Here is a 13,528-nt window from a genome sequence, read left to right as displayed (position 1 = left end):
TTGCCCATTCCACTGTGGTCTGTCAGGCTGACCCACCGCCCTCCATGGTAGCCCTCCTGCCCACAACAGTTGAAGGGGCACGCAGGGCACTATGGTCGAGGGCATGGAATTCTGACTTGAACAGGCTTCCACTTAAGTCCTGATTCACCACTCCCTTGGTCTATAAACTTGAGCAATTTATTTTTCTTTCTAGGCATTGATTCCCTCTAGTGTAAGATACAAATTATAACAGTACCTTCCTCAGGATTGTTGTAAGAAACAAACGAGGAAATCCCTGGGAAGAATTAGGCGCACTACATCTGACGCATAAATAGAACTCAATACATACTGGCCATGGTGACAGGAATGATGGCCGTTAGAACTTATTCAAAATAAGAAACGCTGATGATAATTAGAATCTTCGAAGGAAAAAACCCAGACTTTTCCAGTAATTCTTTTTCCACCACTCCTGCTTTTATGAATACATACGGCGCTGTAAGGTTAAAAGAGTAAAGCTTTTTTATTGTGATTAAGTACATTGGGGCGCCTGGGTGGCGCAGTCGGTTAAGCATCCGACTTCAGCCAGGTCACGATCTCGCGGTCCGTGAGTTCGAGCCCCGCGTCGGGCTCTGGGCTGATGGCTCAGAGCCTGGAGCCTGTTTCCGATTCTGTGTCTCCCTCTCTCTCTGCCCCTCCCCCGTTCATGCTCTGTCTCTCTCTGTCCCAAAAAATAAATAAATAAATAAATAAACGTTGAAAAAATAAAATAAAATAAATACATATAACATAAAATTTATCATTTTAACCATTTTTAAATGTGAAGTTCTGTGGCATTGAGTATATTCACATTGTTGTGCAAACATCACCACCATCCATCTCCAGAACATTTCATCTTCCCAAGCCGAAACTCTGTACCCACCAAACAGTAACTCCTCCTCCCCTGACCCTTGGCAATCACCATTCTACTTTCTGTATCTCTGAATATGACTACCCTAAGTGGAACCATACAATATTTGTCCTTTTGTGTCAGGCTTATTTCATTTAGCATGATGTCTTCAAGGTTCATCCATTTGTTTTTCCATGCACACCCATCAGTGAACATTTTTGGTTGTTTTTGTCTTTTGGCTGTTATGAATAATGCTGCCGTGAACATTGGTATATAAATATCTGTTTGAGTCTTTGCCTTCAATTCTTTGGGGTATATACCCAGGAGGGGAATTGATGAGTCACATGGTAATTCCAGGTTTAACTTTTGGAGGAACCACCATACCGTTTTCCACAGCATCTGCACCAACAACATACAAGGGGACTAATCCCTTCACGTCTTCACCAGCACTTCTTGTTTTCTGAGGTTTTGTTGTTTAAGAATTTGTTTGTCTTTTTAAAACAGCCATCCTAATGGATATGAAGTCGTATTTCATTGTAGTTAAAAGCAAAGCTTTTTAAAATTAGTTTTCTTGGGGCGCCTGGATGGCTCAGTCGTTTGAGTGTCCAACTCTTGATTTCAGCTCAGGTCATGATCCCAGAGTCATGGGCTCAAGCCCCACATCAGGCTTCACACTCAGACTGGAGCCTGCTTGGGATTCTCTCTCTCTCTCTCTCTGCCCCTCTCCCCTGCTCATGCACTCTCTCTCTCCCTCTCTCTAAAAAAATTTAAAAAATTAAGTAAATATATAAGTAAATAAAATAGTCTACTAAATGTTCCATTTCAGCATCTGAACCTAACCTCCTATAGGAAATAACTGTATGGAAATATAACCAAAAGGCACATAAATCAACAACTCCCTATATTTCTATTTCTGTCGCCTTGTTTTCTATCCTACACCACTTTTTTTAATCCTAATCCAAGAAACTCATTCCAGTCAGATTCCTAGTTTGTGGTATCAGGGTTTAGGATTGAGAGACAGCTGTCTAATAATTTTACTAGCAAAATGGAAGAATGGCCCTGGAGACTCAGAGTCCTAACAGTAACCACTTTTACCAAGTCCTCTTCCCTTCTATCCCATCCCTGCTCTTTTGTGTCTTGGCAAATCACCCAAAGTCAATATCAGATTCATTCCCATCAGGCTCCTATCTTTCTCTCCAACCCCGCATAAATCTGTTCAAAACTTATAAGCAGTGTCTGCTTGGTTTAATGTTCAATGGGTGTGAAAGATACTACAGTCTTGGTTTAGTATCCAATGGATGTGAAGGGTAGTACCACAAATTTTAAAGAGTTCCCCATCTCTTTCCATGGTTATTCATAGCACTGGACTATTGTTTAGATGTTAAAGATGTCACATACTTCTGGGTTTTCATAGATAATCATTAGATTCCTCCTTTTCATTCACCTGTAAATATTCATTAGTCCTTACAATGTGCAAATTTTTCAGCAAGACACCATGGGGAGGTGGCACCGAAAGATAAGTCAGACATGCTGCCTTCCAACAGTTTACACTTTAATATTTCAGGTAAAGGGCTTTGATACCACTGGGGCAAGGCATGCCTCTTGCTCTCCAGAGGCTTATGATCTAGGGTGGGAAACTATGCCAATATACACACAACAATTAGAGAACAATTAGAGAACGATTAAATCTGAAACCGTGTTGTTCAGACCAAAATTCCTGTTAAGTTTCACTGAAACAAGTGACCGTTTGGGGTCAGGAGCAATGAAGGATGGCTGGGGAAAATGAAGAGGACTGGGAAAAACAGATGAGTATAGAGTACAGGGGTGGATCAAATGCTTTTACCTGGGGGATTGCTATTGGCTTTTAAAGGAGCCCCCTGAGGCGGTCATGGGGAAGTATTGTAGCTATTCTTTACCCTTCCTGTGCCCAAATGGGGTTCTAGACCTACAAGGCAAGGAGAGAAGTGGCTCTAATATGGGGCATCATCTCCTGTTACCCCTAAGCAAAAGACAAATATGGTGGGAATGGGGAGTCTCTCAGCGGGAGAAATTTTATAAGCTGTCAAATTATAAGAGTAGAGAAAAGTGCAGCAACAGTGTGGTCCATATATCTGTGGAAGTGAAATTTGAAGTAAAACTTGCATATGAATCATAGGCAGAGGGGAAAAAGAAGACGGATATAAGAATGGGAGGCATGAATAGAGGTGTCATAAATAATATGTACTGAATGCTTATGACGTGTTACAACCCAATAAAGTAGGTACTAAGATTATCTCCATTTTAGAGTTGGGGAAACTGAGGCTTTCAGGAGTTAACTGCTTAAGGTCACACTATTAATAAGTAGCAAAGCTAGGAATTGAACTATCTGACGTCAGAGTCAGAGCAGCAAACTGCTGTATGGACATGGAGGTAGAAATAAACATGGCAAGGGGTACCTGGGTGGCTGAGTCAGTCAAGCCTCCGACTTTAGCTCAGGTCATGATTTCCTGGTCCAGGATTTCAAGCCCTGCATCAGGCTCTGTGCTACCAGCTCAGAGCCTGGCACCTGCTTCGGATTCTGTGTCTCCCTCTCTGCCCCTCCCCCACTAGTTCTCTCTCTCTGTCTCTCTCTGTCTCTCTCTCTGTCTCTCTCTCTCTCTCTTACTTTTCTCTCTTTCTCTCAAAAATAAATAAAAACATTAAAAAGAAAGAAAGAAACATGAACAGAACAGAGTTGACTCAATCTGCAGAAGAGTAAGAACTGAAAAGGTGGATGTCAAACTCCTTAACAAGCATACAATGTCGCCATGTCCTTTTTTCCAAAACAGTCCCTGCCTGCCTCCCAGGTTCATCCCCTGTCCCTCTTCACAATGCCTTCATGGTGAGGCCTCACTGAAATACCTGGTGATCCCTTACCTTGTTGTTCTCTCTCATCTCTCTTGCCTCTGCATAAGCGATCTCCTCTGCCTACATTAACTCCTACCCATTCTTTGCTTTGTGAATGGTATCTTCATCCGAATCTCTATCCATCCAGTTGTGCATTCTCTAGTAAAGCCTTCTGTCTCCTGACTCTCCCGAGCATTGCAGTCCCTGCCCCCAACAAAGACAGATGCCTTCTCCTCTGCAATTCAGAGCAACCCTACATTATACGCTTCTCTTTTCCCCATGTTGCAGTAATAACCTGTTCATACTCTGTCTTCCCTCTAGACTCAAAGCCCCTCAAAGAAAGAGATGATATGCCTAGCACACTGCCGTAGAGTATAGGTACCCAAAAAAGTTTAATGAATAAAGGCATAAATGAATGGAATGACTGATTGATTGATTGATTGATTGTGGGGGAATTAAAACCTAGACATGAAAAGGTAAGTGATAAAGAACTTTTAGAGACCCAAAAGAAGGGAAAAGATCTGATAAGAATAGTATACAAGAAAATCTAAGATGGGTGATTATTGTTTTTCCTTTCCTTATTGTTAGATATCAAGAAGGTAACACATTTGGGGTGCCAGGCTGCCTCAGTCAGTAGAGCATACAGCCCTCCGTCTCAAGGTTGTGAGTGTGAACCCCACATTGGGTGTAGAGATTACTTAAAAATGAAATCTTAAAAAAAGAAAAAGAAAGAGATAACACATTTACTGTAGTCATTTCTCTTTTTTCAGGTATCTCAGTCATAACAGAATAACTTTCTTGAAGCCGGGTGTTTTTGAAGATCTCCACAGACTAGAATGGCTGTATGTTTAACTTATGTGTCATTTTATAGTATTAGTTTTTATATTCTAAATATATAAATGAATCCATTTTTTCTTCTGGCTGGCAGGATGATTGAAGATAATCACCTCAGTCGAATTTCCCCACTAACATTTTATGGACTAAATTCTCTTATTCTCTTGTAAGTACTAAAAATTAAGACAACTATTTCAATGGAAAGAAAAGACATGAATAAAAGTTACTGCCTTAAGTTTAACAGCATTAAATTTGGAATTGTTCAAGCCCCAGAAAGGCCTTTCTGACTAAAAATCATCTCTTAATCATATCCTATGAGGCTATATTGTAGTTTTAACAATTATATAAGACCTTCTGTCCTCTAGAACATCAGCCCCTCAAAACTGAATACAGCCTCACTGCTATATTTTATTGAAATATTCTCAAGCATACCACTACTGCCCTGTATTCATCTTAGTAAAAATAATAATAATAATAATAATAATAATATTCATTTAAAATCACCTCCTCACTACCCACTTTTGAAGGGTACAGGCTTTTTTTCAGTTACTAACATTGCTGTTTCCTCCATATGACAACTATCATTTGTTGAATTTTATTACTAACAAGCACTCAAATATAACAAAACTTACAGAAAAAAAAAGAGAAGATAACTAACTTAATAGATTTTCATGGTTTCATAAAGAATAATGATAATACCATATTTGACTTAAGATGAAAAAAGAACCAGAAAAAGGTGACTTCTCTTTCTTTTCTTTTTCAGAGCACTGATGAATAATGTCCTCACCCATTTGCCGGATAAACCTCTTTGCCAGCACATGCCAAGACTGCACTGGCTGTAAGTTGCTGTACCTTTCCTTAAAGGAGCCAGCTAACTTTTCTGGTTTTGCCTAGTTCCCTTTGGATATTAGGTTTTTAAAAATGATAGGTTGTTAATGTCATATCATATTTCCTCAGATTACTTTAGCATGTTTTTGTTACTGAACAGCCCCATTGACTAAACTAACTCCTCTAGATTCTCGCCAACATAAACCATCTTTAAAAACAAAAAAATTGAGAGGCAGGAAGAAAAAAGACAGAAAGGATGTCACAGTAGCTATAGAACATCTCCTCCTCCTTCCCTCTGTCAATCTATTTTCACCTTTTAATTTGATACAGAAAGACTAAATCACTTTAGCCTCATTCCTAAATTCTGCACAATGAGAACATGATATTTAGAATTTATATTTAACTCTAATGACAACAGAATATGTTCCATAAAGTTTTTTACACAGTAGCTTTGCATATGATAATAAGAATCACTCTACCTATTAAGAACCAGTAAATTTGCCCATTTAAAACACAGTAAAAATGAAGAAATAAGTGACCAAAATAACTGTTTAAAAGTTCAACAATAAACCGCATATACAGTATTATATGAAAACCTCCTCTGTGTCTCATTTTGTGTGAAATTTTCAGAAGTTTTGTTTGCTGTTTAATTTTTAAGCTCATAGCAGATTAGAAGTGCCAGATTAAAAGTAGAGGGGAAAGATGAAGTTCAAAACATCAGTGAGAAGTGACAACTATCAACCTGATAATAAAGCAGGAATGGGAGTGCTATAAAGAACAGACATAATAATTCAAAACACACTAGTTTGGAACCATTTAGGGGAAGACAAACATCGCCGGAGTCATTACTAAGTCCAGAGGGCGTCTTGGTATGACAGCACAGTACCCGCATTGATGACAGCTAAAGTATTCAAGAAAAGGGCAAATTAAGTTCAATCTCCTTGTTGTAATTAAATTTTGTTTCAAATGAGCACATTAACAGTTATTATGTGCTCAGTAATCCAAACTTAATAATAAAGCAAAATTGGTTAATATTTACATACATAAATTAGCAATTAAAAATTCATGCACTGACACCAGCAGCAAATGTAGGAGATATTATGCAATACACTAATAAACATTTCCTTTGCCTTTAAAAAGGCAGCCAAATATACATCTCAGATAAAAATTTAAATGATTAAGTTATACTACTAAAGAGGTGGACTTTTCACAATTTCATCACTAAAGTTACCATCTTTAAATTTTAGCTATCTAAAATAACTCATTTCATATGCATTCCTGATAACATTATCCCAATTTTAATGCCAGTAATAATAATTTTTGCTTTATAAGTATTCATTTCTTTTAAAACTAATCACAGTTCCATAGCCAGTAAAGACATTGAATCAGTAATCAAAAATCTCCCTCCCAAACAAGTCCAGGGCTGGATGGCTTTCCAGGGGAATTCTGCCAAACATTTAAAGAAGAGTTAACACCTATTCTTTTGAAGTTGTTCCAAAAAATAGAAATGGAAGGAAAACTTCCAAACTCATTCTATGAGGCCAGCATTACCTTGGTTCCAAAACCAAAGACCCCACTAAAAAGGAGAACTACAGACCAATTTCCCTGATGAACATGGATGCAAAAATTTTCAACAAGATACTAGCAAACCAGGTCCAACAATACATTAGAAGAATTATTCACCACGATCAAGTGAGATTTATTAATGGGATGCAGGTCTATTTTAATATCCACAAATCAATCAGTGTGATACATCACATTAAAAAAGAAAGGATAAGAACCACATGATCCTCTCAATACATGCTGAAAAAGGATTTGATGAAATACAACATCCTTTCTTGATAACAACCCTCAAGAGAGTAAGGATAGAAGGATCATACCTCAACATCATAAAGGCCATACACAAAACACCCACACCTAATATCATCCTCAATGGGGAAAAACTGAGAGCTTTCCTCCTAAGGTCAGGAACACAACAAGGATGTCCACTCTCACCACTGTTATTCAGCACAGTGTTGGAAGTCCTAGCCTCAGCAATCAGACAACACAAAGAAATAAAAGGCATCCGGATTGGAAAGGAGGAACTCAAACTTTCCCTCTTTGCAGATGACATGATACTCTATGTGGAAAACGCAAATGACTCCACAAAAAAAAACTGCTAGAACTGATCCAAGAATTCAGCAAAGTCACAGGATATAAAATCAATGTACAGAAACCAGTTGCATTTCTGTACAGCAATAATGAAGCAGCAGAAAGAGAAATCAAGGAATTGATCCCATTTACAATGTGCCAAAAACCATAAAATACATAGGAAGAAATCTAACCAAAGAGGTGAAAAATCTATACACTGAAAACTATAGAAATATGAAAGAAATTGAAGAAGACACGCAAAAAATGGAAAAACATTCCATGTTCATGGATTGGAAGAGCAAATATTGTTAAAATGACTATACTTCTCAAAGCAATCTACACACTCAGTGTAATCCTTATCAAAATACCACCAGCATTTTTCACAGAGCTAGAACAAACAATCCTAAAATTTGTATGGAAACAGAAAAGACCCCGAATAGCCAAAGAAATCCTGAAAAAGAAAAGCACAGCTGGAGGTGTCACAATCCTGGACTTCAATTTGTATTACAAAACTGTAATTATTGAGACAGTGTAGTACTGGTGCAAAAACAGACATGAAGATCAATGGAGCAGAATAGAGAACCCAGAAATGGACCCACAAATGTATGGGTAACTAATCTTTTTTTTTTTAATGTTTTTATTTATTTTGAGAGAGAGAGAGAGACAGAGCATGAGCAGGGGAGGGGCAGAGAGAGAGAGGGAGACACAGAATCCGAAGCAGGCTCCAGGCTCCGTCAGAGCTGTCAGCACAGAGCCCGACACGGGGCTCAAACTCACAGACTGTGAGATCATGACCTGAGCCGAAGTCAGACGCTCAACCAACTGAGCCACCCAGACGACCCATATGGGTAGCTAATCTTTAACAAAGCAGGAAAGAATATCCAATGGAGTAAGGACAGTCTCTTCAGCAAATGGTGTTGGGAAAACTGGACAGTGGCATGTAGAAGAATGAACGTGGACCACTTTCTTACACCATGTACAACAATAAACTCAAAATGGATGGAAGACCTAAATGTAAGAAAGGAAGCCATCAAAATCCTAGAGGAGAAAACAGGCAACTACCTCTTTGACCTCAGCCGCAGCAACTTCTTACTTGACATGTTTCCAGAGGCAAGGGAAACAAAAGCAAAAATGAACTGTTGGGACCTCATCAAGATAAAAATCTTCTGTACAGTGAAGGAAACAATCAGCAAACCAAAAGGCAATTGACAGAATGGGAGAAGATATTTGCAAGTGACATATCAGATAAAGGGTTAGTATCCAAAATCTATAAAGAACTTATCAAACTCAACTCCCAAAAAACAAATAATCCAGTGAAGAAATGGGCAAAAGACATGAATAGACACTTCTCCAAAGAAGACATCCAGATGGCCAAGCAACACATGAAAAAATGCTCAACATCACTCATCATCAGAGAAATACAAATCAAAACCACAATGAGTTATCACCTCACACCAATCAGAATGGCTAAAATTAACAACTCAGGCAATAACAGATGTTGGCGAGGATGTGGAAGAAAAGGAACTCTTTTGCACTGCCAGTGGGAATACAAAGTAGTGCAGCCCCTCTGGAAAACAGTATGGAGGTTCCTCAAAAAATTAAAAATAGAAGTACCCTACGACCCAGCAATTGCACTACTAAGCATTTATCCAAGGGATACAGGTGTGCTGATTCGAAGGGGCACATGTGCCCCAATGTTTATAGCAGTGCTATGGACAATAGTCAAAGTATATATAGAAAGAGCCCAAATGTCCATTAACTGATGAATGGATAAAGAAGTGGTATATGTAAATATAATGGAATATTACTTGGCGATCAAAAAGAATGAAATCTTGACATTTGCAACAACATGGATGGAACTAGAGTGTATTATGCTAAGCGAAATAAGTCAGTCAGAGAAAGACAAGTATCATTATGATTTCACTCATATGTGGAATTTAAGATACAAAATAGATGAACATAAGGGAAGAGAAGCAAAAATAAGATAAAAACAGAGAGGGAGACAAACCACAAGAGACTCTTAAAATACAGAGAACAAACTGAGGGTTGCTGGTGGGGTGTTGGGTAGGGGGAAGGGCTAAAGAGATGAGAGGCATTAAGGAGGAGGACACTTTCTGAGATGAGCACTGGGTGTTACATGTAAGTGATGAATTACTAAATTCTATTCCCAAAATTATTATTACACTATATGTTAACTAACTTGGATTTAAATAAATAAATAAATAAATAAATAAATAAATAAAGTGCCTCTACCTTGCACATGAACTTTTATTTAGCAAAGCATAAACTAAAATATCTGATAGATGTGTTGGTAAAAATATATATATATTCTTTAACTGATTTAGTGGAAATATACACATAAAATAAAAGACATATGACAGCCCAGGATAATTTGCTTGCAAGATACATGACAGGCAATAGATTAAGGCCTTTATTATAGTTCTTTCAAAGCAAAAAATAAAAACTGTAAACACCACAACAGAAGTTGGGAAATTCAACAAGTTAGAAATATAAGTAATAAATAAGCACATGAGGCAATAGCCAAAGGTAAACTAAAGATCAAGAGGGTAAATTAAACTTACTCCTATATGAGACAACGCAAGTTTATTTGTAGGCAGGAGAAGCGGGTATAAAGAATTTGAAAATACAGACAATGATAGGGATACACTATGGAGCAAGGTGCTGGAGATGTGGAAACAGACAGAAAAAATAAAATGTGATACATATATGACATTTAAAATGAATGAACCAGCCCTACTTCAATCAATATGGCTCAGTTTCAAGAACATAATATGAATTATAAAGAAAAAGTCATCGAAGATACATGTATTACAATTCTATTCCAACAATATTATGCTTAGGATATAGAACTGCAAAACAACATTGCTCCCTTTCTACTGATGAGAAGGAACTTTATCATCTACAAAATAATACTGAAAAAAAATAGACTTTAGAACAGGGACTATAACCAAGGATAAAGAGGTACATCGCATTAATGATAAAAGGGTCAATTCAGCAAGAAGACATAATAATAATCTTAAATGAGTAAACAGTTTCAAAATGATTAAGATGATAACCACAGAAATATAAAGAAAACTAACTAGGAGTCATAAGACACCAGTTAAAACCAATAAATCCACTAAAATGCAGATATTTGATATTCCTAAGGTGAAAGATTCCTAAAGTGAACATTAATCAAAAGCATATAACTCATCAAAATCATATGGTGGGAGAGAAGTAAAAGAGCAGAAAGGAAAATAATATATACTCATTTTATCATTTCTTATTATAGGAAATTAATAAATATTGTTATTCTCTAAGAAAGACAATGTATTGGGGTGCCTGGGTGACTCAGTCCATTAAGCACCTGACTCGGACTCAGGTCATAATCTCATGGTTTGTGAGTTCGAGCCCAACATCAGACTCTCTATTGTCAGTGCAGAGCCTGCTTCAGATCCTCTGTTTCCCTCTCTCTCTGCCCCTACCCTACTCAGGTTCACTCCCTCTCTCTCTCTCAAATATAAATAAACACTTAAAAAAAAAATAAAGAAAGAAAGACTGTATTGGGTAAAATTATCATTATAAATATAACCAATAGAATATACAAACCTTTCTAAATATTAAAAGAGTTTTTATTTGTTAAAAAAAATTTTTTTTAATTAGTTTTCTTTATTTTTGAGAGGCAGAGAGAGACAGAGCGCGTGTGGGGGAGGGGCAGAGAGAGAGGGAAACACAGAATCCGAAGCAGGCTCTGAGCTGTCTGCACAGAGCCCGACGCAGGGCCCGAACCCACGAACCGCAAGATCACGACCTGAGCCAAAGTCGGACGCTGGACTGACTGAGCCACCCAGGCGCCCCAAGAGTTTTTATATTTGTTGAAAGCTTTTTAACCTATCAAACCATATAGTAATATTTTTAAATTTTTTTAATGTTTATTTTTGAGAGAGCGAGCGCACGTGCATGTGCATGTGCAAGCAAGGGAGGGGCAGAGAGAAAGGGAGAGAGAAATACCAAGCAGCTGTGGCACTCTCAGCACAGAGCCCACCACGGTGCTGGATGAATGAGATCGTGAGATCATGAGATCACGAACTCATGAGGTCATGACCTGAGCCACAATCAAGAGTCAGATGCTTAACCTACTGAGCCACCCAGGCACCCCACCACACAGTAAGATTTTTAAATAGAAGACTTAAGTCAGATATATTAGTCATATCAATAAACTTAAGTGGGCTTAACTTACCTATTGAAAAGAAAAAGATTTTCAAATTGGCTCACAAAACAAAACCTAATTCAGCGCTATTTACAAAAAAAACAAACAAACAAAAAACTATATCTAAGTGATTAAGAAAGATCAAAAATAAAAGGCTGGCCTAAAGTATTCCATGTAGATGCAAATCAAAATTTAAAAAGCAGGGATCATATTTTTTACCTAAATAAATAAAATTCTGGCCAATTTGCATTAAACAACACTAAGTTCATTTAAATGCTACAATGTACAATTTCTTTTTTTATTATCTTTTTCATGTTTATTTATATTTGAGAGAGAGAGATAGTGCACAAGCAGGGGAGGGGCAGAGAGAGAGATGGAGACAGAATATGAAGCAGGCTCCGAGCTCTGAGCTGTCAGCACAGAGCCCAAAGAGGGGCTCAAACCCACAAGCCGTGAGTTCATGACCTCAGCCAAAGCTGGACACTTAACCGACTGAGCCACCCAGGTGCCCCAACAGGGTGCAACTTCTAATAAAAGGCATTACATTATAAGTATATGCACACCAAATAATTCATATAGTAACCAAAGGGAATAACAGGCATACACAAGGAATAAGAGATAATAATCCACCTCTTTTCATCCATGAAATATCAAGTATAACCAAAAGGGATATGAAGAACTAAATAACATAATTAATGAACTAACTCTAACTGATGTATATCAAAGTGCAATGTATTTCTCAATAACAGAACTGATTTATTTGGACATCAGTGTGCCCAGCCAAAATACTAAATTCCCAGACTTCCCTGCATCTTGATGTAACCACATGACTAAGCTCTAATTAATGATGTGGAAGAAGTATCATGTGGACTTCTGGGGAATCTCCCTAAAAAGAAAAAGGCATCCCCTTCCTCTCTTTCGCTATCCAGAAAACATAGATATGATGGCTCAAGCTTAGCATCACCCTGGACCATGAAGACAAGGGCATGTAAACAGTGAATATGAAAGATGTTTCTAACAACTTTGTAAAACTACCATACTAGCCCTGGACTGCTTAACAGTAGTTGTGTATTTATGCTGTTATAGTTGGGTGTCTGTTATATGTGCCTGCACCTAATTCTGATAGAAATAAACCTGAAAGCAAAGAATGTCCAAAGAACATTCACCAAAATTGACCATATATTTTAGGACATACACATACATAAGCCAAACTCAAGAAAACAGATGGAGGGATTAGCCTAAAGCAGGAGAAGGGTCATCTCTTCCTCTTGAGACTAGAAGGAGACCAGGTGCATATACAGGTAAGTTTGTAGATGTTGGGCAGAAGGTCAAGGGCTTCTCCCTGCTTCATCACCTCAGTTTTCTCCATGAAACAGGAGCCAGAAAGGTTTTGGAAGGTAGGGGAGGAAGTAGAGGTTTATGAGATTTGCATGTTTAGAATGCCACTATATTCTAGGGGATAAGAGAGGAAGTTGAGAAGAAACAGGCAAGATTGTTGATGCTTTGGGGTTTTGTTTTTGTTGTTCTTCAGATCAAAGAACCATATTTTCACTTTCAACCAATGACCAGATTAGCCAAACTTAATGACCATGTAAAAAGGGAAAAAATTAAATGGGTAAATTCAGAGCCTCATTAAGTTGGAAAAGTAATCTAGACATAAAGTAATGAAAACACTCCTTGTCAGCTCCCTTAGAGCTTGGAGCTGAGGAACAAGAAGCAGATTTGTATGCCTCAAACCAGATCCCTGTGTATCAAGGATAAAAACCTCTAATTGTGGGAAGAAAGCCAAAACAAAT

The 13,528-nt window shown here is 37.8% G+C and overlaps 1 protein-coding gene across 13 annotated transcripts in view; it reads left to right on the top strand.

The window, feature by feature from the left end:
- RXFP1 (relaxin family peptide receptor 1) overlaps positions 1–13,528 on the top strand; it is a 121,976-nt gene that overhangs the window by 85,702 nt on the left and 22,746 nt on the right. For 7 of the 13 annotated variants that reach the window (XM_045464464.1, XM_045464509.1, XM_045464479.1 and 4 more), the window contains 3 exons: positions 4,501–4,572; positions 4,659–4,730; positions 5,328–5,402. In XM_045464464.1, coding sequence (XP_045320420.1) covers positions 4,501–4,572; positions 4,659–4,730; positions 5,328–5,402 — 219 coding nt within the window. The remainder of the gene's footprint in view (positions 1–4,500; positions 4,573–4,658; positions 4,731–5,327; positions 5,403–13,528) is intronic. The other 6 variants (XM_045464535.1, XM_045464527.1, XM_045464524.1 and 3 more) reach the window with 1 other exon arrangement.

This window comes from Leopardus geoffroyi, chromosome B1 (assembly GCF_018350155.1).
Source record: "Leopardus geoffroyi isolate Oge1 chromosome B1, O.geoffroyi_Oge1_pat1.0, whole genome shotgun sequence".
Taxonomy (NCBI): domain Eukaryota; kingdom Metazoa; phylum Chordata; class Mammalia; order Carnivora; family Felidae; genus Leopardus; species Leopardus geoffroyi.
The sequence above is the reverse complement of the archived record's forward strand: the minus strand, read 5'-3'. Positions and strand labels throughout refer to the sequence as shown.